This window comes from Nipponia nippon, unplaced genomic scaffold (assembly GCF_047370975.1).
Source record: "Nipponia nippon isolate SJK-2023a ecotype South Korea unplaced genomic scaffold, ASM4737097v1 scaffold_13, whole genome shotgun sequence".
In the NCBI taxonomy this organism is placed as follows: Eukaryota; Metazoa; Chordata; class Aves; order Pelecaniformes; family Threskiornithidae; genus Nipponia; species Nipponia nippon.
The window spans coordinates 14,815,678-14,841,221 of NW_028262324.1; the positions used below are offsets into that span (position 1 = coordinate 14,815,678).

The 25,544-nt window shown below is 44.6% G+C and overlaps 1 protein-coding gene across 2 annotated transcripts in view; it reads right to left on the minus strand.

The window, feature by feature from the left end:
* Nucleotides 1-25,544, minus strand: part of CHRNA4 (cholinergic receptor nicotinic alpha 4 subunit) — a 42,760-nt gene that overhangs the window by 2,561 nt on the left and 14,655 nt on the right. The window contains exons 2-7 of one of the 2 annotated variants that reach the window (XM_087750131.1): nucleotides 23,532-23,753; nucleotides 19,946-20,131; nucleotides 18,538-18,689; nucleotides 15,080-15,124; nucleotides 14,879-14,988; nucleotides 3,830-5,210 (exon numbers count right to left, since the gene is read on the minus strand). In XM_087750131.1, the coding sequence (XP_087606257.1) occupies nucleotides 3,830-5,210; nucleotides 14,879-14,988; nucleotides 15,080-15,124; nucleotides 18,538-18,689; nucleotides 19,946-20,131; nucleotides 23,532-23,694 (2,037 nt within the window). In that variant the 5' untranslated portion in view covers nucleotides 23,695-23,753. The remainder of the gene's footprint in view (nucleotides 1-3,829; nucleotides 5,211-14,878; nucleotides 14,989-15,079; nucleotides 15,125-18,537; nucleotides 18,690-19,945; nucleotides 20,132-23,531; nucleotides 23,754-25,544) is intronic. The other variant, XM_009473406.2, reaches the window with a different exon arrangement.

Below are 25,544 nucleotides of genomic sequence, written 5' to 3' on the forward strand. Positions count from 1 at the left end.
AACTGAGGTTCATCCTGAAGCTTGTTATCTTCTTGGGGGAAACCGGGCTGGTTTATGATCATACAGCCCTTAACACATCCATCTATAATTAGGGAGAGTAAAAGAAATAGTGACCCTTGAAATCAAAAAGAATTCTCTCATCCCAAGGATAAGGTCTCAGTGGATAACTCCCCTTCGCTGTACTTTTTCTGATCTATTCATCACTTGCTGAGAGTTGGAGTGAGGCTGATGCTTAAAATTCCTGGTGAGAAGGCCAGCTAAGCAAGCTCTGGATGACTATGTTTATGGGATTAGTGTCTCATGATGCAACCAATATGTAATGAAAATCTGGAATTTACCATCTGATTTCCAACTGGGAAGCTGGATTGAGTAAATAGTGCCCCATTCTGGCAAAATAAGCTTTTTTGAATATTCGTGCTAGTAAAAGTAAGTGCTAGATCACACAAAGAAAAGAAATTAACTAGATGATTAGTTTCTTTTTGAGAAAAAAAGGGGTAAATGGGAGAAGAGGAACAACTTGAAAAGTTCAACAGAAATTTGCTTTCAAATGTAATGGTGTATTCATAAATACTCAGCCCATCTTGAAAATGATGGCTGGGAGTGCATCAGATGTTTGCAAAGTCAATATCCAGCTTCAGACCAAGAGCACAAAAGGGTGAAATTGGAAATTATGGAGAGACAATGGGGAAAAAAAAAAAAAAAAAAGTAGGAGGAAAAAAAATTACCTGGATTTTTTGTTTTGTTTTCTGACAGCACTGTAGCATTTCCCTGTGGTCCAGCACCTCACGTGTAGCATGATCCGCAGAGGCCTCTCTGACAACATCTATGCAGCTGTCAACATCTGCCACCCCAACTCCTGAGCTGTGTTTTGATGAGTTTTTAAGAAGCTCGCTCAAAACTATTTTTGGGAGAGGATGAGGGGCAGGAACCAGCTGACTCCCCCATCCCCAAATTCCCAAAAAGTAAGGGCATCTGCAGCTCTTCTCTGGTCCAGCTCCTTGCAGGTCCGAGCAGCGGGAACAGGGCATCCTGCCCCAGGATTTGAGTGGAGGGTTGAGGTGCCTTGGTGACATCTGATCCCCAGGACCCAGAGCCTGCAGCACAGATTAGAGCAGTCCCGGCTGCTTTTATTGTACTTTGTTAAAAATAAACCAGTGAGATTATCCTGTGTTTCCTCCCCCTCAGCTACATTCTCTCCTATTTTATTTTTAAGCTGTCTTCCAAGTCTTCTTATTAAAGTAGTCCGGAGATGCACACAGGCATGAGGACAAGACTTTCCAGACGGTGCTATTGGTGTCTGGTTATTTTGGCTCGCGTGTGACATGCAACTTGTTTTGCTTCTCAGTCTGTAATTAATTTCTAATGGCATTTCTATCACATGCTGGAACAATTCGGTCTTGCATTTTCCCCAGTGTACCGTTGTGCTTGTATTGTTTGCAGCTATCTTTTTGTGGCAAACAACTGCCTCTTGCATTTCCCATTTTCTCTTTGCTGAAGCACTTAATTAAATGAGCTGTTTACTTTTAATTTAGAAGCACTGCCCCCGTGGCAATGGTGCTTTAGAAAAAAACCCCAGGAACTTCAAAAGAAGCTCTGTTCTCATTCTGGGAGGGTGCGTGTCTCTGAAAATATTACCCAAGAGACAGCGAGCTGTGTCTCAGGGGCTGCAGCTGCATCAGAGGTGTCTGCTGGTAGATTTGTTGAAGACTTCACTTCCATGAAGAAATGCCACAATTTGATTTTAAGATGAAAGCAAATTTCTGAGTCCTGATTTTTTTCCCCAATAAATTCTCATTTTATTAGATCAGTTCTGCTCCTTACAGTAAATTTTAATTCCAGACGATCATGTTTCCTTCTTCTTTGTCACTTCGACCTGGAGAAAAAATGTGCTTTCCTACTTGCCATTACTTGGATCCAGAAAAAGAAAATAGTATAGCCTCAGACCAGGCTCAGCAATTATTCCCCCAAATCTGGAAACCCAACCTCTGCCTACCATGCCAACTACAACTGCTGTGAAAGAGCAGAAAACTGCGGGCAGGTTTGCAGGCCCTTCCTGGGGACCCTGGTGCATTGGTGGTCCTGGGGGTGACCCTTCTCCGCTCATTGCTGGGTGTTTTCCTGGTACCTTTGCTTGTGGCCTGGGCTGGCAGGAGGTCTGGTCAGAGCCCTCAAAACTGCTCCTTTTCTTCTGCTTTTGATGTTTAGTGCTGTAAATAGCTTTCTCAGGACAATCACTTCATTTCAAGAGGGAAGAGTAGTGGAAGGTATGAGAAAAAAAATCATGGCTTCTGAAGACTGTTTTCATTTTAAAGAAAGTTGCAATCATGGATTAAACGGAAAGAACCCAAGATATTCATCGACTCAGTTCTTGATGATACCAACAAGCTTAGCAGAAAGAGAATAAGTTGAAACGGGAAGTATTATTGGTGTAATATTCTTTCATTTGCACCAGGGGGAAACAAGTGAATTAAAATCAACTGACTTCCATGGGTTTACTTGTGATTATTCTGAGGATGAGAGCAGAGTTTAATTCCTGCAGTCCTAATGTGCTTGTGAAGTGCTTTAGCCCAGCAAAGAGTGCTGGGCTGTCAACTAATGAAGATGGGGATTCACAGCCCATCTCTGCCACAGATTAGTTCTGTGACCTTGAACAGATCACCTCATCTCTGTATTTTGGCTGTCACTCCTCAACATGAGGAATAAACAGTTACTTCCTTAAAGGGATGTTGTGAAGTGAAATGCATTAAAGAACAGAGTCCTCTCAAACTATGGTACCAAAGCATATATAAATGGACAGTAGCACTTAATCTTTTGTTGCTGCTGCTAAGTGCTCAGTGCTGTGAAAAATGCAAATATAAAGACACTCTTCATGCCCAGGAAGTCTTGCATAAAATCACTGTGACTTGCACTGACTCTAAATCTTGAGAAAATCAAACTGTAAGCACAGCTGAAAAAGTACCTTTTGCTGATGGATCTGTCTGGGAAAAGCTAGATAAGACTTTTCTTTAGCAAGAACACTAACTTCAGGTTATCTTGTGGCTTCCTTCATTGTGGCCATAATTAGCTAGCACACCGTATCCATAGTACTGCAGGGGAAGAGCTACAAGAGGTGTGAAAGGATGTGGCATTTGTATGTGCATCACCATCTCCATTAAAAGAAATTCTTTCAGCCTCTATTTTCCTTCTCTGTTTGTAGCCATATTTACCTCTTCAGAGTAAGTGTGAAATTCGTCTGTCCACCCACCTTCCTGCACAGAGCCAACTGCTCCAGTGGAAGTCCACTAATGAGGAATTGCATCACTCAGAGCTAAACATACCCTGCAACGTCCCCATGCTACTACGTGCTTCCCACATCCACAATCTATTTTGGGACATCATTGCTTTCTTAGGCTCAGTAGCCAGAGTCAACGCCTAATAAAAAAACAGAGAGTGTGAATTCCCCGTCTGTCAGAGGCTTCTCTATAAAGAATGTCTGCTACGTTCCCACCAGATGACTGCTTTTTGGGTCTCTTTCACAATCGTAGCTGCTTCTTTCCTACCCAACAACAACTTTACTCCTATTTTCTGCTGGAGAATCCTATTGTTCTAGAGCAGCCCTGAGCATGGTCTGGTTGTGCTACCCCCTTGGCCCACATGCCTGCCAAGATCCCAAGGACAAAGCCTCCAGCTGTGCCTATAGTGGCCAATGTGTTCAAAAGCCACAATATCAGGGATGGCTGAGCCTGCATCAGCAACTACACTCTCTGTATGGCCCCCAGGTTTGGTGGGGCTTCCTTAGCAGATAATTTTTGACTTACCCAAGGAGAGCAGGCTCAGTTAGCATACTTACTGAGAAATCCGCGTCTTCTGCTCGCAGGTGGTCTGCGATATAGTGAACCCCTTCCACCGCCAGCTTCAGGGCTGGGGACATCAACACAAGATGTTGTTCTTTGGCGCTCTGAGTCTTGCATCCTTGAGCTGGTGTGCCAGCTGCCTCGCTCTTTTTGCATTTACACTTACACTGAGGGGGCTTGTGCTGGGGCTGCTCTTCATTTAGGTGGCACCGCTGGGATGCTGGAGAGCCAGTAGATTGGCCATTGGTCTGGGAAGAGTCCTCCTGCAGGTAGCAATACTGGATGCTCCGGGACCTACAGCGGATACTCCCTTCCTCTGCCTTATTGGGGCTATACATCTGCTGAACACTTAGTGATCTGCCTTTCGAGATGGAGGTGGTCTGGATGTCACTCAGGGGGTGGCGCGAGGGTTGTGGAGAGGAGCAGGTCACCTGTACAGGCTCTGGGTGCAGGACAGAGTACTGCCCAGAAGGGGACTTGCAGATAGGCTGAGGCTTGGCTGGTTCCTCAAGGTGAGCACAGAAGGAAGATGTGGGTGATGGCTCATTACTCTGGGGGCTGGGGGAAGATGAGGTAGTGAAGTTGGGTTCCACGTCAATATCAGACCAAAGCCTTGGTGTATTGGTTATTTTGTGCATGGATTCGATGAGCTTCTTGCAATTGTCTTTCACTGTGGAGGGACGTTTCATGAAGAGGAGGCGTGGGACTATGTCAAGGAAGATCCTCCTCACCCAGTCAGGCATCGTGTGGGTACGTGGGGAACGATGGTGCACGTTCAGCACAAAGACAGTGATGATGATAGACAAGGTAACAAATATCATGGTGAAGAGAAGATACTCTCCAATCAGAGGGATGACCAAGGAGGTAGATGGGATGATCTCTGTGATGAGCAGCAGGAACACAGTGAGGGACAGTAGCACAGAGATGCATAAGGTTATCTTCTCTCCACACTCAGAGGGCAGGTAGAAGACCAGGACAGTCAGGCAGGAGATCAGCAGGCAGGGGATGATCAGATTGATTGTGTAGAACAGTGGCAGCCTCCGGATAATGAAGGAGTAAGTTATATCAGGGTAGATCTCTGTGCAGCATTCATATTTCTTGCTGTTGTAATTGCCCACAGCATTGATGATGACCCATTCCCCGCTCTCCCAGTAGTCCAGCTGGTCCACATGACTGTGCATGCTCACCAAGTCTATCTTGGCTTTGTCATAGGTCCAGGAGCCAAACTTCATTGTGCAGTTTTGCTGGTCAAAGGGGAAGAAGGTAACATCGATGCTGCAGGAGCTTTTATAGATAGCAGGTGGCATCCATTTAATTCTCCCATCATAGAAGAGGTGGGCCTTCGTCAGGTGGGTGACTGCAAAGTCACCATCAGCACTGGGGAGAGATAGAAGATAAAAAAAGACTAAGGCTTCTCTGGGACATCTCAACTCTGTTAAAGAAATATAGGATATTTAGTGCCTGGCTTCCAAAAATGCACTCAGGGCACCTGAGAGATGCAAGAGGCACATCATGTGCAAACACTGGCTCCATCCACTCTATCCAGTGGGTTTTGAATTATGTGGGCTTATGCAAGCACTGGATTTGCATGCAAATGTCAGCCCTCACCTTGCATAAGTCAGGTCCTTGAGGTGAATGTACGGAAGTCTTCCTCAAAGGTGTCCCATAAATGCCCTGGAAAGGGTTGAGTTTGCTTTAGAGAGGTGGGAGGAACGAGAGGTGGGAGGAACCACTATCAGGTAGTGTGGCTGTGGGCTCTGCAGAATTAATTGTGACAGCTGCTATAAATGAAAGAGTGTTGGGTAATCATTCAGTCTCTTACATGAAAAACAGCAAGAACATCCTGTTAATAGGAATAATGAAAGTTAATCTCTTGATTTCCCAGTCAGGAAGAGAGCTGTCTTTTACAGTGTCTTATTACAGGGACTCTCAATGGGGATCTGTGTGCTGGTATAAGATAAATAGATAACAACCCAGGATTTTATATCAGAAAGCCACTTTCCAGCCAGTGAAGAAGCTATTGCATAAACAGCATTATTTTGGTTTGGATCTGCTTTTCTTAGCTGATCAGTGCACTGATTTCCCACAGCACCGTGCCTTGCACCCGTGACACCGGCTGCTTCCAGCTTGTCATGGGGACTGGGATACAAGTGAAGGAGATCAAAAAAGGCAACAGGAGAGGCAAGTGCACTGGGGATTTGGGGGAAGAAAGACCACCAAGGAATGCCATACTTGAGCTGTAATAGTGTTGGAGAAAGGAGGGAGACTGAAAAACTCTGGGAATGGGATCCCCAGCCCTGGAGACAGCCCTGTCCTCTGCCTGCCACAGTCTGCTCTTTCCTCAAACCCCCAGCTCTGCTACTACACATTAAACATTGAACCTGCTGCTTGCCCCTGTGTGTGGAGGCCACAGAAAGAAATTAGCTCATTAATAGATTCAATTAGTGCAGCAGGTAATTAATGCCCTGCATGGCTATGCCATCAAGAAGCGCTGTTCCTCCCCTGCTCTCAGTGAGGAGGACATGTGGACTGTGACACTTAACCTCCACGTCTGGGGCCAAGTCCACAGGTACCTTCTCTACAGCAACGTCCTTCCTCCAGGCAGTGTCTGCAGGATCTGCAGCCTGCATTAGCTTACACAAAAAGGCAAAACTGAAGCATTCAGAGCTGCACAAGCGACATATCTCCTTGTTCGAATAATCATCGTGATGGAGGCTGGGTGTTTGAATCACAAAATTTTGCCTTCACCAGAAAATGAACCAAGACACTACATCTGCAGCCCCTTTGTGCAGTGACTGGCTGAAACTTCAAATCCTCTCTCTCCCTTGATTTTTACTTGCAGATAGAAGATTTTGTTATCCTTGGACAGTCACAACCTGGATCAAGGAGCCTTAAAATGTGTGTGAGGTTTGGATAGAGCTGCAATTTTTTTCTTCATGAGCAAATGTCTGAAAGGTTGAAATCCCAACTGAAAAAAAGCACGTGGAATCTGTTTGTAGAGCAATGCCCTCAAGTCTAGCTACAGGAATAGAGAAAAGAGCATCCAAAAAGCAGGATCTTACACACCCAGCTCGAACCGCTGCAGAGCTTGGGGATACAGAGGAAGAAGGCTGTTGTGTGGTGCCGAGTCGCAAGCAGCAAGGCTGCTAAACAAAGGGGAAGCTGAGCAGGGGAGGGAGAGCTTCTGCTAAAAACTTGAGATGAATTATTCAGGCTGATATAGATAGAAAGCTCTCTGCTCCTGCCCAGCCCTCTCGGCTGGAGCCGATTCAGTCTGCAGCCGCTTTTTCAGGAATCGGCAAACTCCCTTGGCCCTGCTCTGCTGCTTCAGCGCTCAGATGTGCCGTGACAGCAGCCGTACAGCGACAGGGTGCACAGGGGTCACACCTCTCCTCTTCCTCACCAGCAGCAAGATAAACAGCACAGGGATGATCCGGTGGGGCCCCTCAAGCTGCTGAAGGCAGAGGAACTTCCCTAAACTTATTTCTTTATGAGATTATCCATTAATTTTTATGCAAAAGGGAAAAAAAGAAAAATTTTCTGATATTTCGTCTTGCCCTGTGAAGCATCCTCATCAGTCCATGACCACACTGGCTTCCAGTGAGGCTGGCGGATTATTGCTCCTTTTGGGAACCAGTGGCAGGATCTGGCCCTCAGTGAGCTCTGTTGGCTAAGACGATATCTGTGCAGAGATGGCTCATGCCCCCAACCCCCAGGATCACAGCCCAGATCTTTGTCTTTTGAGACAATTTTCCAGGTTGGTTGAATTAATGGAAGAATAAACTTGGAATTATTGTGTGGCAGAGAACCAGGTTTTTACTAAACTCTTCTTTGTTTCTATAATGGAAAGCCTTTGCTCTTTGTGGCAGATTTCAGAAAAAACAAAAGAACACAAAAGAGCCCAGTGCTTTTTGACCTCTGAACTGGACTTTTTCTAAAGATTTAAAATATCTTTTTTCTTTTTTTTTTTAAGACAGGAAAGCTAAAAATATGTACAAACCCAGACTGCTGTCTCAAAGGGATCAAGGCAAAACCACCATTGTGTTTTACTCCGATGCAAACAAAACCGAGCAATGCCATTGTATCATCCATCCAACTCCTTTCTTACCTCTTATTTCTTAAACCTAATTTATACTCCAGGACCACTTTCCTTGGATGAAAACCATCTGTTTTTTCCCTCTGGGTTTTGCCTGCACTGTAAAGCCAGATTGAGACATGAAACATGCACAGCAAGTGACAGTCCAGTGTTTGCTGTTCTCGGTGGTTTTCTTTCTAAATCTCAATAGGAATTTGGAATCCAGTTCTGCATTTAATTAGATCTCTGAGGCATGATTAAATCATTTGTTAATGGAACCACATGTTTGTAATTGGACTTATATTACAGAAAAGGGATAATGAGCATTCACTAGTGTTTCTCTTCTTGGGTAGAGCGATGTGTAAGTGGCTGGGTAAACAACACAGGTGTGCATTTTTCCTTTTGAAAACTGTTGGACAAAGGGCATGAAACTCTTGCTAAAAATTCATCCAGGAACAATAATAATTCACATAATTGTCTTTCATTCCCAGAAATGTCTTGCTTGGCAGTTTGGCAGCCTCTGCGTGACTAGCCACAAGCCTCTCTTCTGCAAGCATAGATGTAACCAGTGTGATGCTGCAGATCTCGTGTGTCAATTATTTCCATAAATGATCTGCTTCTTTGATGAGGAAGATATTTTTTAATTGCTTGCCTAACAAACCCAGCTTCATCCTGGGTCCTCTTCAGCTCATTATTACAAATAACACTGGTACTGCGTTCCAAGCTGGATTTTGCCTGCAGTGCCATGGCAGGAGTGAAACCAGCAGCAAAATAGCTTCGTGCATTTGAGAGTCAACTAATGATTCTGAGGAGCCATAAAACGCCCTGGGATCCTCCAGCTTCTCCCTCAGCAACCTAACAGGGCTGTGAAGTAATTCCGGACTTTACTTGTTATGTTTGAACTGCCCATTGCAGTTCAATGTAGAGATATTTGAGCAATTTGTAAGCAGGGTAAATTAGCCATGCTGTTGTATTTAGACTGTATCCAAGCCAGCTATATTGTGCAAAGGTAACGTTCACAGTTGTCTTAACCTTTCATGCATACACATATTTTTGCCTCCTGCAAGCTTACCAGCCACACTGGACCTTCAAGCATATGCTTACTGGATTGGAAGCTATGCTTGCTGGCGCCCTGCCGATGCGGGGTGAACCTAGAGAGATGCTTTCACCCTGGGTGAGGCTTTCATTCTGCTCCTCTTGACATGAGGGAGGGAGCAAACAAGGTCACCTGGCTGTCAATGGTCTTCCAAAGCCTTTCCCCAACCTCCTCCAAGGGATGAAGTTGAGACAACTGACTGCAAATGAAGTCTGCGGTTATGAGATTGGGTAAACCCTGTTCCCTTGTGGAAAGCTTTGCTGTGGGAAAACCCATTCTTGGCCCAGTTGTGCCGACAGCCCTGACTGCATAACATGAATATTTCCTTAGACAGGAAGGTGGGAGAGCTGATAGAGTGGGACGGAGAAAATCTGAAGTCATTCCTTTATAGTGGTAGCACATTTTCATCTCATTCAGTCTAGACCACTGTGTTGTGACAGTTGTCATGAAAAAACATTTGGAAGAAGGAGCAAGCACAAGGTAAACATCACAAGAACTTGAGAATTAAGACAGTCAGACTCTTCTGATTACTCTGACCGGACAGCTCTAAAAATCTGTCAATAACAAAGTACTGGAGCGCATATATTCTCATGTCAAATACAACAGTGCATACCAATAAAGAGAGAAGACAGTTGCTTATTCCTTTGCCAATGGAAATAGTGCTGCTGTGTTCCGCAGCTTTTGATTCCTCATTTTGAGAATAAAGGCTGCTCTTCTAAAATCTTCTAAGTTTATAGGAGTTCAAGAATGGCATTGTTTTACTCGCAGCCATCAACTGTATTTCATTAAAAAGCTCTGCTGATGGAGTTTTTTTTTTTTTTGCCAGTTTCTATTTTCCCTGCAGTTGGGAGATACATCATTTCACAAAATTAAATGTTTTCAGAATGCATGTAAATGAGGCACACATTTATTTTAATTTCTGATGATACAATTTAAATCCAAACAGAGCTTTAAAAGCCTGAAAATTAGCTATATACATATATGGATATAGCTAGAATGTCCTCATTTAAAGCATTTTTCATGGAACAGCAGTAACCAAGACAAATTGGAGTTTCAAGACCCCTTTAAAGAATGTACCCTGCACCCTTTTTGTAGACATTAAAGAGATGCTTCTGTAATGTTCAGACTAAAATACTCTCCAAAGGCAAATCACAGAATATTTTGTCTAACAATTTTTTTGTGCTACCGAAATGGTAACTACAAATTCACAGGTTGGAAGGGACTTCTGGAGACTGTTAAGTCCAAACTCCCTGCTCAAAGCAGGGTCAGCAACAAGAAGATCAGGACCTTCTCCAGTTGGGTTTTAAAAATCTCCAAGGTCTTGGCCAGTTGGGTACAAAACAGATGTGCACATCTTGGGTACATAGATGAGGGTGTCAGTGTGCTGATGTGTACTTCTGTAGGTCCCATCCCAGCTTTTGCTTGCTTCAGATGTTTAGAAATCATTGGTAACTGAAATTTTGATCATTCCTCAGTAAAATAGGCATCTGTCTCAGAAATGGCTGTGCTACACTGATGAAATAAGCACAAGTTTCTCGGAAGGCTCTAACAGTGCTAAATTTTTGCATTTTCCTTCAACTCTTCCCTTTGCCAAGCATCCTCATCAGCATTTTGTAGGCAAAACTCTAGCTCTGTCCTTAGCATAATGGTAGGAGAAGTCCTTGGATGCTAACTCAGGAACAGCCCATGAGAGAGATCCCTCTTATAAAGTTCTTTCTATCAATTCCTGTTTTACTGGATCGAGCTTGGCAGCAAACCTCGAAGGCATCTAGAGATATAATTCCTCTCCAGAAACATAGTCATTTAAGCTCCCAGAAGAATCAGGAAACCTTAAGCGTGAAGTAGTGATTATGGGCCTATAATAAGTACAATCTGGTGCAAAATGACACGATCTGTGCAAGTACACACTCAAACACAAAGAAAAATGTCAAGTATGTTTCCAATATTGTAAAGGTTAGACTAGGGCATCTTTTGGTATTTCTCCTCCAAACAGCTTTGGGATGAGTCAGGAAACCAGTGTTACTCCATAAGTCTCCCTGGTTGCAAACATTGTAGTATAGTTCAAAAGAACAAGCTGCTATAGTATAGTTCAAAAGAACTCTTTGCTTTCTCATGATTTTCAAAAGCCACTTGCCAGATGATCTTCTAACCCAGTCCAGTAATCCTTTGTGTCCATATTACCACTGGGTGAATTCCTCAAGATATTTCCTGCGCCTAATTACAGACATTTGTATTTGAATTCCCTTCATGTATGATCTTGTCTTTGATTCTTTTTTTTTTTTTTTTTGTGACTATGGAGGCTAAGGCAGGGATTTCTGTTTGGAAAAGCTAACATCAGAAACCATTGAGAAAAAAAGAAAATTTTGAAGTCTAAATGTTCCTAGTAGCTTCTTTGCAGGTTTTACAATCATCAGGCTAGAGAAGACAAATGCTATCATGAATATCCATTTGAAAACTAGCCAGGGAAGCTCACTTTTCAAGTTCCCTGTCCAGCCATTAGGCTCAAGGACATGGTCTGGCATTCCCCTAGGCAGCCTTTAGCAGTTGGAGCACCTGGCTGCAAACCTGCAGTTTCAGGGTTTTCTCCTCTGGAGATTCTATGTTGCATGGGGTCCAAATGGCTCAACACAGTGGTGGAGAAGCAAAAAAAAAATCAAAATGTGGCCCCGAGGGCTTATTCCCAGATTAGACAAAAAAAAAAAAAAATCTTTTTTTTACTTCAAATATACAATGGAAAATTAAAATGTGCTTAAAGTGCATTCATGAATGGGAAAATAAGTCAATGCAGAGGATTAGATAATTCATTTATAAATGATTTGGTGGTGTCTGAAGAGCCTTTACAGCCTCAGATAAGGAACAGCTGGCCTCCTTGGCAGAGAAAAGGCTGCTTTTTCACTTCGCTATTAACTCATATTCCTCTGTTACACATATGTTTTGTCACATCTAGTAGAAACAGTTTACAGAGTCTTGGAACTTATCTCATCAAGCCTGAAAATTCAACAGCATATTAATTTCCCTGTAGGATATTAATTTGGTTTTACATTCTTTATGAATGTTGACAACTACATATACTCTCCAGGCCAAACCAGCTGAGTTTACTGATTTAATTTGGGCCTCTCGAGTGGATAAATGGAAGTTTTTGACAATAATGAGCTTAGATATGAGAATAACCCCACAACAAGGGGTTAGGTTTCCTTAAAGATGTAAATCTCAAATCAGTTTAAATTTCAGCATTTCTATATATACCCTAAGATGAAAACAAAAGAGGCTTTTCTATAATCTCCTGTCCAGAAAGTCTTTTTTCCAAAGGATACCATCCCCAACAGAAATACCGTACTTCTGCCAGAGCATGTGGTAAGCAATAAATAACTCACATTAAAAAGCCTGAACAGTGCAAAAAGCCAGTGTGGCCACTCTCTCTCTTCCACCAAGGTCTCTGCACACAATTCTCTTGCTCTTAGGGACCCAGAAGTCTGTGCATGTACTTTAAATTACCTCTAAACAATATATTTATATAATACTTGTATGTAAAATATGAGATGGAGTCCTTGTTATCATTATCCATGACTAGCCATTGTCTTTGCAAAGGCTTTCTTTCTGAAACATTTCTAGCTGAGATGCCCACAAGGAGAACACTGTCTGGTTATGCAGTTGGTGAGCTGCCATGCAGAAGAGCCTCATCTTGGTGTCCCATCATGCAACAGGTTTTGTCTTGCATGCATTGCATTTGCCCTGCAACCCCTAAACCCCACAAAACCTGATTGTTAGAGCAGTGCAACTAAGATATTGGCTGCAGCTTCAGATGTGTTTGATAGGAAGTTAGATAGAAGAGAGAAGTATATCCCAGGGCAGAAAACAGTTTACATAAGACTGTATGAAAGAGCATGGGCAAATATAGCTGTAAAGAGGTATAGAATTAACGGAAAACCATTACTGACTGGCTAATGGTTGGCGCCTACAGCCATGTTTAATTCATGGATAAAGCAACCAATTAAAAATGCATGATAGACTCATGACAATCAACAGAGGAATGTGTGACTATTAATGGCAAGTATGGATAAAGGGAGAGAAGTAGCTTGGATTTAGGTAGCTGGGGTACTAGGTGTCCCTGCATGGTAGCAGGTCACCAGTACTTGCTATCTGCCATACCTTCCTGCAAGTCAGACTGAGTCAAGTGATAAGGTGGGCAAGGTTGAAAGACTCGCACCCCAGAAGAGGATAAGGAGGACATTCTGGAATAGCTGCTGTGGCCAGCAGATAGGCAGCTGCTCCCTGGAGTCCCTGTAATTGCTCAAGTGACAGCAGCAGTGAACTAGGACAGCAGGGCAGAGGGGCAAAGCATGCAAGGGGCAGAAGCCAAAGTCTACCCAGCTCAGACGTCTGGGTGCCCATTGACCTCTGGTGGCTGCATTCAGCATGAGGTCCCAAAAGGTCTAGAGCACAAAAAGATACTGAGGACTCCATTTTTAGTGCTAGGGCCCTCCTTGCATGTACCACGGTCACCAACTGTGGTGAGCATGGTGAGCCAAGGGAACAGATGCAGAGATGACACATCAGGCTCTTGTGTACCAGTAGCTCCAGCAAATGGATGGTTTGAAGCACAGAGGTCCCCTAGACAGTGGAGATTCTTGTAGCACTATTTCCTTTGGCACTCTGGTCCACCACAACAACCACCAGAAGCTCCAAAAATAATAATCCTTACCATTGTCATTAATTAAGCAACGAGAAGGACAAGGACATTCATTTTTTCCAGTGGAAGCTGTGAACACCTTTCTTGGCTGCAATGTGAGGCACTTGTAATATAATACTCATGCTCAGAGTGTGTCCCTGTAGGCTAGGAAGGTCCAAGTGCCTAAGAATTAGTCATTTCCACTGTTCTAATCTCTGAAAGGTGCTATGTGAGGATGCAGTGATTTCCAAGAGGTTTGCAATCACTCCACACCACTGAGGATCAGAGACAAGCTAATGGGAAAGACAATTGCCATAGTCTCCAAAGCTCACAATCCCCTGGATGGATTCCTCCTTCAGCCATTTTTTTAAAAAACAAAAGCAAAATCATATCAAACTAGAACCAGGCAACTGTTTATTAAAAATGAGCCTGGCTTCGACTGTGAGTGTTTTCTCTGAGTGTTAGCCACATGCAAAGATGGTTTTGTTTGATGCTTGCAGCTGGTGTTTTCTCTGAAGCCTGTGCTGGGGAAGGAGACTGCAATATCCTACATCCTAGGAGACTGGAGAGCTCTGGTATGATAAGCCAAGAAGAAAACAGTCTTGGCACTTGGACAGTCTTTCTAAGAATATCAACACGCTCCAAAGGAAAGGAAGAAAACCACTACCTGCTTCCTAGGAAGTGTCCATTCAAGAGACAGATTTCAAGCATTCGGGATCAGGAACAAATACCTATTTAAGAATAATTCTAGAATGGTATTAATGGTATTGGGCAGACCTGAAACTTGTATTTGTAGACACACAAGTCTGACATGTTTCAGCACATTTTCTTTATTTAAGCCCATCCTCAGTAACTGGCTTTTCCAGTTGATGGTGATGAATTAGGGGAGAGGTCCTTGGTGAAATGAATTGAAGATGATTGAAAGCTCAAATCCAGCTTAATTGTGTATCTGACATGTAAAGAGAAAACAATACCTGGCATCCCCCAACAAAACTCTCTGTCCAGAGAAAGGATCATTAGGAGAACAATGCCCTTGTGATGAATGTTAGTCATGTCATTTAAGGCATGTCTGGGACAGATATGAGAATCTACATGGAATTCAACCACAGAGAACAAAATAAGGAGGAATAATTGCAAGAAGCACCTTAACACCATGGGCAGAGAAAATTTGCAAGGATGGGTTTGCACACAGTGCTCACACTCACTTGTTGTAGAGGACAATATCTGGCCTCCAGATGAGCTCTGAGGGAATTCGGATGGATGTGACGTTTTCGTATTCTTGGGGGTCCCAGCGTAGCTTGTAGTCATGCCACTCCTGCCAAAAACGAGGCGGTTACAAAGCTGTGAGAGTTCAGATTGCAAAACCGAAAAGGAACATGGAAAAGCACATATTTTGGTGTACCTACCTGCTTCACCCACACATTTGTGGTCATCATTTGATTTTTCTCATCCTGAAATGCAAGATCAGATATCGGTTACAGAAGCAGATGAGGTGGCCCAAGGAACTCATTACATTTCCCTTAATTGTACTTCATTTCTGTAATTACAAATCACCTCTGCAATAAATGCAAGTTCCATCTTGGAAATAAAAAGCAGATGTTTCTGTCATTTAACATGGGACAGGGCACAGCTGCCCGATACCACTGAACAGCTGAGCCTGCACCTAAGCAATCTTGTGAGCAGACGGACTTGAATTTATTGGGATTTTCCTCGGTGCTGATGGATTCAGCCTAGGATGATGGGGCCAGGCAGAGGAAAGAGCTCCAAAGCTTGGCTTTGACCTGAGCACTGAAGGAAGGGGAGTGATGGATATATAGATCTCCTTACTCACACATGTGTGCGTGGATTACAATGCTCAGCTTCATCTGCAAGTAGAGTTTAGCACTTCTACTGTGACACATTATCTGTGAACACAATTCTGGAAACATGAAGCTCAGCAGTGTTTCTCCTTCTACCAAATACATGGACTTAGAGCACTATGGATTGGGTTTTCTGAATAAACCCAAGCTACTCTGCTGACACGTAACCCTTGGACAGCCTGGTGTATACCCATCCTGTCACTTGCTAGACTTTTTCCCCACTCTAAGTACAAATAGTATGGAAGTACATATACTTTTAAATAATGTAAGGCAGATATAATGCTGGCAGCACTGTAGTAGAATGAATTACTGCTTGCTGCTTGCCTTGCATGCTCGTTACAACCCCTGTGTAAATAACTAAGATGAATTATGCAGGGCAGAGCCTAGAGCTCATCTGATTTAAGTGTCACACAAGAGCTCAGAGCTTATGTGTGTGTTTGTTTCTTTTCTCTCTCTCTTTGGTCAGCATCAAAACCAGCTCAATTGACAAGGTTCATTTGGAAGCAAACTGCTCATCATTAACCTTGCTCTTGTGGCAGTTCAGGCTTAATTTTGAACATTAAAATCCAGGAGATTCAGGGGAGAGGCTGTGCCTCCCCCTCGCTGAGCCTCCTCACTGCTTTTGTGGCACCAAGTGTAAAACCTGATCAGAGATATCCTTGGCTGGGGTTAGGGACCAGAAGCACATGGAGGAGGAAGGAATACAAAAAAACATTCAAATGAGCAATAAAGAAAGGGAAAATACCCAGCTACTTCCTTGGGTGCCAATGGGAGATGAGGAATGCCACTGGAGGAGGCTGCCATGCCCTGGACTGGACCAATCCTTGAGCATCTGCTTCTCTCACCACTTTGCAACTCAAGCATCTGGGAGTCTCCACCCCATCCCTGCACTGGGAATCCGAGTCTCGCAGGTGCTACCCTTTACTGGAATTTTCCTCCCTGGCTGGGTGCAGACCCTTGGTGGAAACTCCTGCCCATCACCACCCCTGAGGGCTCTGCCATCCTCCTGACCCAAGCAAAGCATAACTCTAGTCCCATGGGTTTATCTCGCAGGGGGTTTGCAATGTGCTAATGTAATGACTGACTGCCTCCTCCGCCTGCACGGCTGGCTTCTCCTGCACGGAGCCAGCCCAGAAGAGAGCGGGTGATTCTGCAGCCGATGGTGGTGTTGCACTGCCTGGCCTCTTTTCTCAAGGTGAACACAGTACATGAGGTCCTGCAGAGACACGGGCTTAGGAGTCCAAATGTGTTTCTCAGTGGCTGCTCCTAGACACATGCTTGATCCCGTACCACTTTTTTGGGGGCTCAGAAAACCCTCAGCACACCAGGGTGAGGTAAGGACATGCAGGGATGTCAAGTTCCACATTGATTTTTTTTTCCCCCACCCCCAGCTTTTGTCAGCAGGAGCTGGGGTTTGAATACGGCTCTGATTTCTCTTTCAGACTTCTTGTCGTTGGGAGCTGAACGTCAGGTCTAACAATTGCAGTGGGGTCTACACCAAAACAGTGTCGCTGTCGGGAAGGGGGAGAGACAGCTGAAGTGCTGCAGTGGTGGCAGGGGGTGTCATCGGTCCCTAGCCACACAGACTGGGGCAGGAGGGGATGAGAGCTCTCCTCCAGCTGTACCCACATGCCCCGGCGCAGAACTGCCTGCTAGCTGCACTTCCAACCACTGACATGATTTTAAGAAGATTAATTCTTCTTAAGTAAACTGGGAAAAGCACTATGAAGCAGGTGTATCGATCCTCTCTCTTCCACAATTCAGCAGCTGCATAATGGAAAGCCTATCTCATGCCTCCACAGTCACTAATGTCTCATCTTTAGTCTTATCAATTATTCAGATGAGAACCATGCAACTTCAACATTAGCAACTGCAAACAGCCCTGCATCCCTCAGGCTGAACTAAGAGAGAGGAGGGGAATGGAAGACCGTTTCTGTGCTGCAAAGCTGGAAGCTGATGGCTTGTATACAAGGAGATGCAACTCTCTAGCAACTAGTGTCTTTGCCCACCTCCCATACCGCTTCGGCTCTGTTTCCTCTGCAACTCAAAACTCTTATCTCAAAATATAAAAAGTTGTGGAGAGTCATTTGTTATGATTGTCGCACACCAGTAATGTCTTTAAGTTGCATTACACTTTCCATTATCACCCCTTTTACTCTGCCACACAAATACAGTAAAAAGTGACAGAGCCTCCGAAAGTGAGGCCGATACTTGTTCAAGAGATGCACATCTACACAAACACACTGTCCTGGGAACTGTGGCGTGCAAACAGGGACAGGAGAGAGAAGCATGCGGGAGCAGGATCTGTACAAGCTAGGAAGCCTGTGTGTGCGTGCTTAACATCTGCAGCCCTGCAGGGATCTCCTTTGGATTCAACATTTGACCCCAACACACTCTGACAGAGTAATCCTTTAAATACTATTTCAGTGCGCATCAGTCCGGAGTGCAAACCACTCCGTTTTATACATAGCATATGCAGTTTGCACACATGTAACTTGTATTTGAGTAGATATTCAGAAGCAATTTTCTTGTTGATATCTGCCAGATTAGCTAAAAACCCTCAAAACTTTCATTTGCAGAAAGCTCTTCAGGCAAGCTAACTTCCAGAGTTATGTAAACCACTGTTCCTATTAGCTTGTGTAAATTACTGTTAATAATTATGGCTCAAATTCCAAATCAGCTATTTGTTTTGTTCCTTAACCAGGACTCTCTGGCATTTATACCAGTTGCTCCACTGCTCTGCTGTGATCAGTCCCACAGGTTTTGATAAGGAATTTGGGATTTTGCCTATAGTAATTGAAGAATAAAGGATCCACTTGATGGCCAGCTACTCACATCCCCCGTTCCAGCAGAGCTGTCTGCATGATAATTCTTCTCTGCTGAGAGCAAAGTCTTCCCAAGCCGACCCTGGATCATCCAGTAAAACCCACATATACCAGGAGCCTCTCCCCGAGTCCCGATCTGATTAATCTTGGCCGCTTGTTGCACAAACGGATTGGACTTACAACGTCGATGAGCTGGGCAATGGACAAGCCGAAGCGGACGAGGACCACATCAGAAATGTTGGCGACAGGGCGGGACCACTTGTTATAACCAGAGAAGAGTTTCTTCAGGAGACGCTCCTCCGCATGGGCTCGGGTTTCCACGTGACCGAAGGCTGTGGGGAAGGCATGGGGCACGGTGGCGTGAGACGCCTGCAGCTCCAAGTGCCAGCATAGCTGGAGCCTTCTCCGGGGGGGATCCACAGGATAAACCCAGGAATGGGCAAGTAGGGACACATGGGAGAGTGATGCCACCCTGGCGACTTGCCTCCCTGCTACCCCAGGCATTGCCACGTATTTCTCACTCTATTCATCCACCATGGCCAATTCCCAGTGTAGGGTTTCTGTTGCAGAGCAGGACTGGTCTGCAGAAAGTAGGGGCATCAGTAAAACCATTTGAAAAACACTACATGGGCCATTCTCCCCTGAATCTGATTTAATTTTTATGGCCACTTCGCAGCAAGTTTCTAGCACAAAAGTCTGGGAGCAGGGAAGAGGGATGCTAGATGGACAAGACAAAAAGGAAAAAGCACCCTCCTGCTGGGAGACAGGGATTTTGGATCAGATTTACACATAAAATCTGGCATCAAATGCATCAGAAAAAAAAAAGGCAGACCGAAATCCAGCTCTTCAAACTAACCTTCACAGCTGGTCTTTCACAAAAACAATGGGTGAAGGAAGAGGATGGGGGAGAGCACAAATTGGATAACAAGAGCATAGTTTCCCACAAGAATGACTTTAAAAGTTGGAGGCTGCAAGGAGCAGCCCCGACCCTGCACATATGCTACAGGAACCATCAGAGGTGCCTGTTGGTTATTAAAAATTAAAGCCACCTTTCTTCCAGGGGCTGCCAGGGGAGCTGTGCTCCTGTGCCGGCTGCACGCAGATGCATCCTCCACCACGGACGGCAGGGAGAGGGAGCCGGGGGCTCTCCCCGCATCTCTCGTGGAATATGGCTCCTACTTAGTCTTTAGCTGCCCTGGATTATACAAAGGGAAGCATTAGCTGAGCGCTGGCTGTGCTCTCCCCAGACGGAGCTGTAGCCCGGAGACACATTAACACACTTTACCCAGGGAAGAAAAACCCAGGCAAGAAGCAGGATGCTGAGCCTGCCTGTATTCTCCCTCTTGTCCCCTTCCCCACCGTGGCTTTAACCCTTTCCCCATCAAACCAGGCAAGGAGCAGAAAATAAAGGCAAAGCATTGCTCGGCAGAGGCTGGTATTTAGGGGACCTGCAGTGATGGGGCAGGAGGATGCAGGAGTGGGGGAAATTCCTTCACAGGGACCGGTCTTCACAGCATGCCTTTGAGAGGGATAAGGGAGAAAAGAGCTAAAGAGCAGAGAAGGGGTAGAAAAGCTTTCTCAAACTTACCGGGGAAGATGCTGGCACACAGCAGGAGGAGGAGGTTTCCTTTAGACATGAGAAATCCCATTGTTGAGCAGAGCTCAGGTGCTAGTATGCAGAGTCTCCCGTCAGGGCAACTTTTCCTCTCTGTGTCTCTGGATCCTCCAGCTTCATTCCCCGAAACTCCTTTCTCTCTCTCCCTCTCACCTGCCTCTGGGAAGGGATAATAGCTGGTGGTTTGTTTGTTTTTTCTTTTCTCTTCTGACTGATTTCCAGCTCTTCCTCCTAGAAGGATGCTCTTCCCTGGGACACCGATGCACATACACTTGCAAGAGATGTGTAAGGGCTGCAGAAAGCTCCTGTAAAGCGTCACAAAATGCACAGCCTCCCCGGGCTCTCCTGCTTGCTCGTCTCCCCTTTCTTACGGGGCGGTTTGGCCGCTCAGTTTATTTGTTGCTGCTGCTGCTGCTGCTGTTTTCACCCTTCCCCCAGCCCTTTGGGCAGCCTTTGCTCAGATTTTGCTGCTGATGGGCCACCGATGCCCACGCCAGCCCTTGGTGGAGCAGAGAGGGAGCACAGTATGTTTGTATATTTAATGTAGTTAGACCTGCCCACCTCCTGCTTAGGAGGAGGAGAGAATCTGTGCGCTCCAGCAAACAGGCTGCAGGAAGGAAAACTTTTAGCATGAGAAATAAAGGGGGAGATCCAGACCCCCAGCTGCAGCCAAAGGTGGTGGATGTGGGGCCATCTGGGATCTTTATAGCACCTGAAGCCCAAACAGTTCTTAATTAATGAAAGCCGTCTGTTTAATCTTGTCCAAGTGCTTTTCAAAATCACTCCTATAGACTAACAGGGTAATTAGCTGGAGAGATATTTCTGGCCTGGGTACGTATCTTTGTTGTCGATAGTTATTGGGCTGATGAACCTACCCATGGGAACAGGGCTCTGCTGTGCTTGGTGCTGTACAAACATGTAGTACAAATATAAATATTAGTCTCTGCCCATAGGCAATATGCAAATCAAAGGTGAGACTGAGACAAGAGGTTACTTGAATGTACCTATATACTTGAATGTACCTTAAATATACCACAAATAACTCTGTTGAAGTCATGAAGACTTTTTGTGGAGGAAAGGATAATGTGTTAGCAAGGAATTATCACTCTAGCCCTTCATCTCGCATCCCTGATTCCTCGCACGGGAGACATGGAGTAGAGCCCTCTCCCTTTCATTTTAAAACTAGCTTTGATATTAACACAATTACTTCCACAAGGATAGCAAATGGATTTCATTTTCAGGCAGGGGTAATTTTGCCAGCTGCAAAATTAATCAAAGTCTGTTCTAATAATACTAGCTACATATTTTATGTATAATAATTTCCCTACTCTCAAAGCATCTCAAATATCTTCCAATATAATAGATTGCTGGCTGAAAATGGGGAGGATTAAAGCCACAAGAGAAACTAGGTCTGTAGGGAGATTATAAATAACATCAGCGTAGTACCAAACTCGTCTTGTCTTGTCTTTCCTTGTCTCATCTCTTTCTCAACAGTTGTCAGCCTTTCGAATGACAAACCCCACCATGTTTTCCACTGGGTGTATGGACTCCTGTATGGTTTGCCTGCCTTGCTTTCAGTGTCCTGACCCTCATTGCAGCACCTGAGCACCTGTGACATGCTATAAAAATCTGTAGTGCTCATTCCAGGGAAACATCCAGAGTTAATTTAATAAACAGCAGATGTGAGATCAAATTAGCTTGAAGCCGAAGCATGGGTTAGATTCTGAGAGCCAGGTCCTGTGCAGCACTGAGCACCTCTCCTTCCCACAGCCAGCAATAGGGTAGCAGAAGGGCAATCATTCCTCATCAGGGTAAAACCAGCATCACTCAGTCACACACCACAACCACACATTCCCAAACATCCATGCAGTAACCAGAAAAACCCATTTCTTTCAACCCCTTTGCTCTATGAAATCTGGAGGGAGGGGGATGTCACCGCAGTTTGCACGCTCCTCTGCTCCTTGCTGGGTCCAGTGCTGCTCGGTTCCTACCCAGCAGCCTTAAATGGGAATCCTGGGTTTCAGCCCCTCTAGTTCCAGCAACAAGCACCAGATACAACAAATCTTACAAATTCCCAAAGGCTCATGGTGGGAAACAGGATTTCTAAAGGCCATTTTTCAAGGAGGCTGGTACTCTGCGCAGGTCACACGTTGGGCGACCAAACCCAAGGGATCCAAGATCAGCTATTCCCCTTTGAAAACCATGGCCATAAATAATACAGGTATCCTTGACTACAGCCCCTCCTGTGCAGAGCTAATTCAAATCCCATGGACAAACCCCATCCATCTTCACCTTGCCTCGGTTTCTGTGCTGGCGAGCAAGGGAGCTGGCAAGCAAATACTGCCTTTGGATTAACCCTATAAATTATTTTGATTAAAAAAGGATTTCCTTCTTTTGGAAATTAATCGTAAATCATCATTTCCTATAAGTGAAAGGTTTATCCCTCACCTCCCTGGCCCTGTTTTTATATGATGTGGGAAATGAGCATATTTTACAGAGGTTTCCATGCCTTGAAGTGACCTTGTTAAATCTCACTGCCAGTTTCTTTCTGCATCATTGGGCCATAACAAAATTTCCATCAGCTCCTGTGTGTATTTGGAAGGCAATGTCTTCCACTGGTACATGTGCAAGGGACTCAGTCTGACTGGGACAAAAGATGCCATTTAAAGGTTGTAATGATTTTTTATTGTGGGAGAAAGCTGTGGCTCTGGCCTGATTCTCAGGCACCCAGCTCTGAGCCTTCTCATTATTATTATCTTCCTTTGTCTGAAAAAGATGTGGATAATTTGGGTAACCCAGATGTTCATAAAAACTGAACGCAAACATCCCAGCTATTGAAGATTGTAGACTGAACTAAACAGAACTAAGGCAGTGTTTCCCCTAAGGTTTTCAATAAAATCTCAGACTTACCCTTGGAATAAAGACAAGCCAGTAACAAGCTCAGGCTCAAGTGTTTTGGGTCAATTTGTAGAATTCCATGATTTTGCAAGGACCTGGTAACTCTGGAATCCACTGTCTTGCATTCTGCACTCTGGCATATATTTTCCCAATTTTAGCCCTTTCTAGTTCAATAATGGAAAAAATTCAGCTGCTCAACACGGCAGAGACACTAACAGGGAATCCTAGGACTGCATGTTTTCTTTGAATTTGCCCTCTCTCTCCATGGTCTTGCCTTGGATGTCACTGCCAGCTCTCCAGGGCAAGCCCTTGGCCTCTGTTTATTTTGTAAAATGTCATCTGCGTGTTTGAATCTACAGAAGTGGGACATAATAATGATAATAACTCCTTACTCACTGCCTGTTTGGGCTTGACACAGGGGACAAAGCCAGTTAATGGAAAGCTTGAGAATATACTGCAGGGCAGTATTGCTAATGCAACATCTCTCCCTCTTCTCTGTGAGCTGATTAAGATTTGAATCCAAGGGCAAGAGCCCTAATTCATTAACCTATTGTGTTGCCTTGAATTCCTCATGCATTACTGAGCTGGGAGTTAAGACAGCTCAGCATTCTGCAGGATTAGCTCCATAGTGAAGCTCTGGGGAGCATCCAGTTGTATTTACCTCTGGACCGGCCGTTCTGATGGTGAGCAGGGGGAATTCTCTCACCACCTTTGTCTCCTGGCTGGTTCCCACCTCTCTCTTCTCCACAGCTGTATAACATGGTGATGATCTTTTTCTCTGACCGTTGACTCATGGTATCAACGAAATGCACTAATCCACACATTTCTTCTTCTTTGCACTTCCCCTCTTCCTGTTCCTCACTCAGACATATCTTGGGAATTTCTGAATAAGGTTCATTGTTAATAAAACAACAAGAAGATTTGTGATTCTAGCTATGCTAAAACAAAGGAACAAACAAAGTGAGCCAACAATTGAAAACGGAAAGGATGCAAAGCAGCAAGTCACGGCCTCATTGAGGCTTCCAGCTCTATAACTATTAAAGACCTCATATTACAAATCAGATGAACCTCTACATCTTATTTGTAAATGCCAGACTTCACTGTAAAGGGCAAGGAGGCAGCTTTAGCTTCTCTTGAGATCCAGGAAGATGGATTTTTAAATTAGAGAACAGAAGCATGTCTCTCCAGACAAGTTTGTTCTCCAAGGATAGCTTTGGTTTCACTGCTCAGCTTTGTAGATCTAAATTAGGCTCTTGTCCTTCCTCACCAGAGGGCAAATGCTGCCCAATTTATTTGCTAAAGAAATCTGGAGTTGACTGATTGACAAATCCTTTCCCTTTTCTTTCCATAATCAGCACCAGCTACAGATCGCATCTTCCCATCCAGTACAAACCTGTCTGAGGGCGTGGCATGCTACAAGCAAAACAGGGCTTGATCAGAGCCACAGTGTAATTAGCCAGATGAGGTGGCTGAATAAGTTACAGCCTCCTCTGAGCTTCTGGCCTGATGTATTAATGTAAAGTGAAATAAATCTGCTGAACGCCCTGGGCTATGAACACCAGGGGCTCAGTGGTGCATGTACCACCTGTCCCGCTGGAGAGCAGGAGCTGAGAGCTTCTCCATCCACCTCTGTTTGAATTGGTGAAGCTCAGGAGGTGCCACTTTTATTGGAAGCCCTTGATCTCAGTGCATAGACACAATCTAGAGCAACACCCATGCCAGACATCAGCACCCTGAGCAGAGGTTGTTTTAGCCAGGCGTGAAGAGCAGAGCAGAGCAATCCAGGCCTTCTGATGTCTACTTTAGTGCTCTCACCGAGGCTGCTGTGAAAGCAAGGATGAGATTTGCCAGAGATAGACCCTGCTCCAGGCTCTGTCTTGATGACTTCAGGCTTCAGTTTCATGCCCACATCAGTGTGAATGTGATCTGTGTCCTCTGTGCAAAAATCAGCATTAAAAAATGCAGTCAGTGCTAAAAACTTGGTCATAAATATTGTGCTTGGCACCAAGCTTTGGCCATAAATATTTCCTTGGTTAACCAATAGGAAATGATAGCTCTTAAATCTCAATTATAGTTGAGTAGTAACTGGCTCACACTCATTGGCACTGGGGTCCTGCCTTGCTTGTGCGGGAAATAAGGGCAGCTTTCCCACAGCTTCTGAAGAAACCCTGAAATGCTGATTTCTGGTGGTTCCCAGAATTCAACAGCATTTTGTCCTTCTTAAGTTTGGAAGAGCTAGGGTGAAAATATATATATATAAATATACTTCCTTAAGCTCTGTCCAAAATCTTCCTGCAGTAGATGTTGTAATGACAGTTCTATTCCAGCTTTTTATTTTTCCATCAGTCTCCTCATTACTGTCTGGATTCATTCATATACAGCTGACAGTCTTAGGATGTGAATTTTCAGAAGTACTGTCCAAACAGGGGAGGAAACATTTTTTTAGGAAATCTATGGAATTGCGAGTTGTTGAGTTGCTACCATCCTGTCTGCTAGATTGGCTATAACCAAGCCAGTTGAGATGACCTTTGGTACCGACTATAAAGTCTGCATTCAAAGTTAAAAAATAAAAAAAAGAGGGTTCAAAGCATTATCTTTTTATGGCTGCCAGAGAAGCTGTGGCCACACTCACTATACTGGCATCTGATCTGGGTGCTGCCTCTCTGCAATGTGC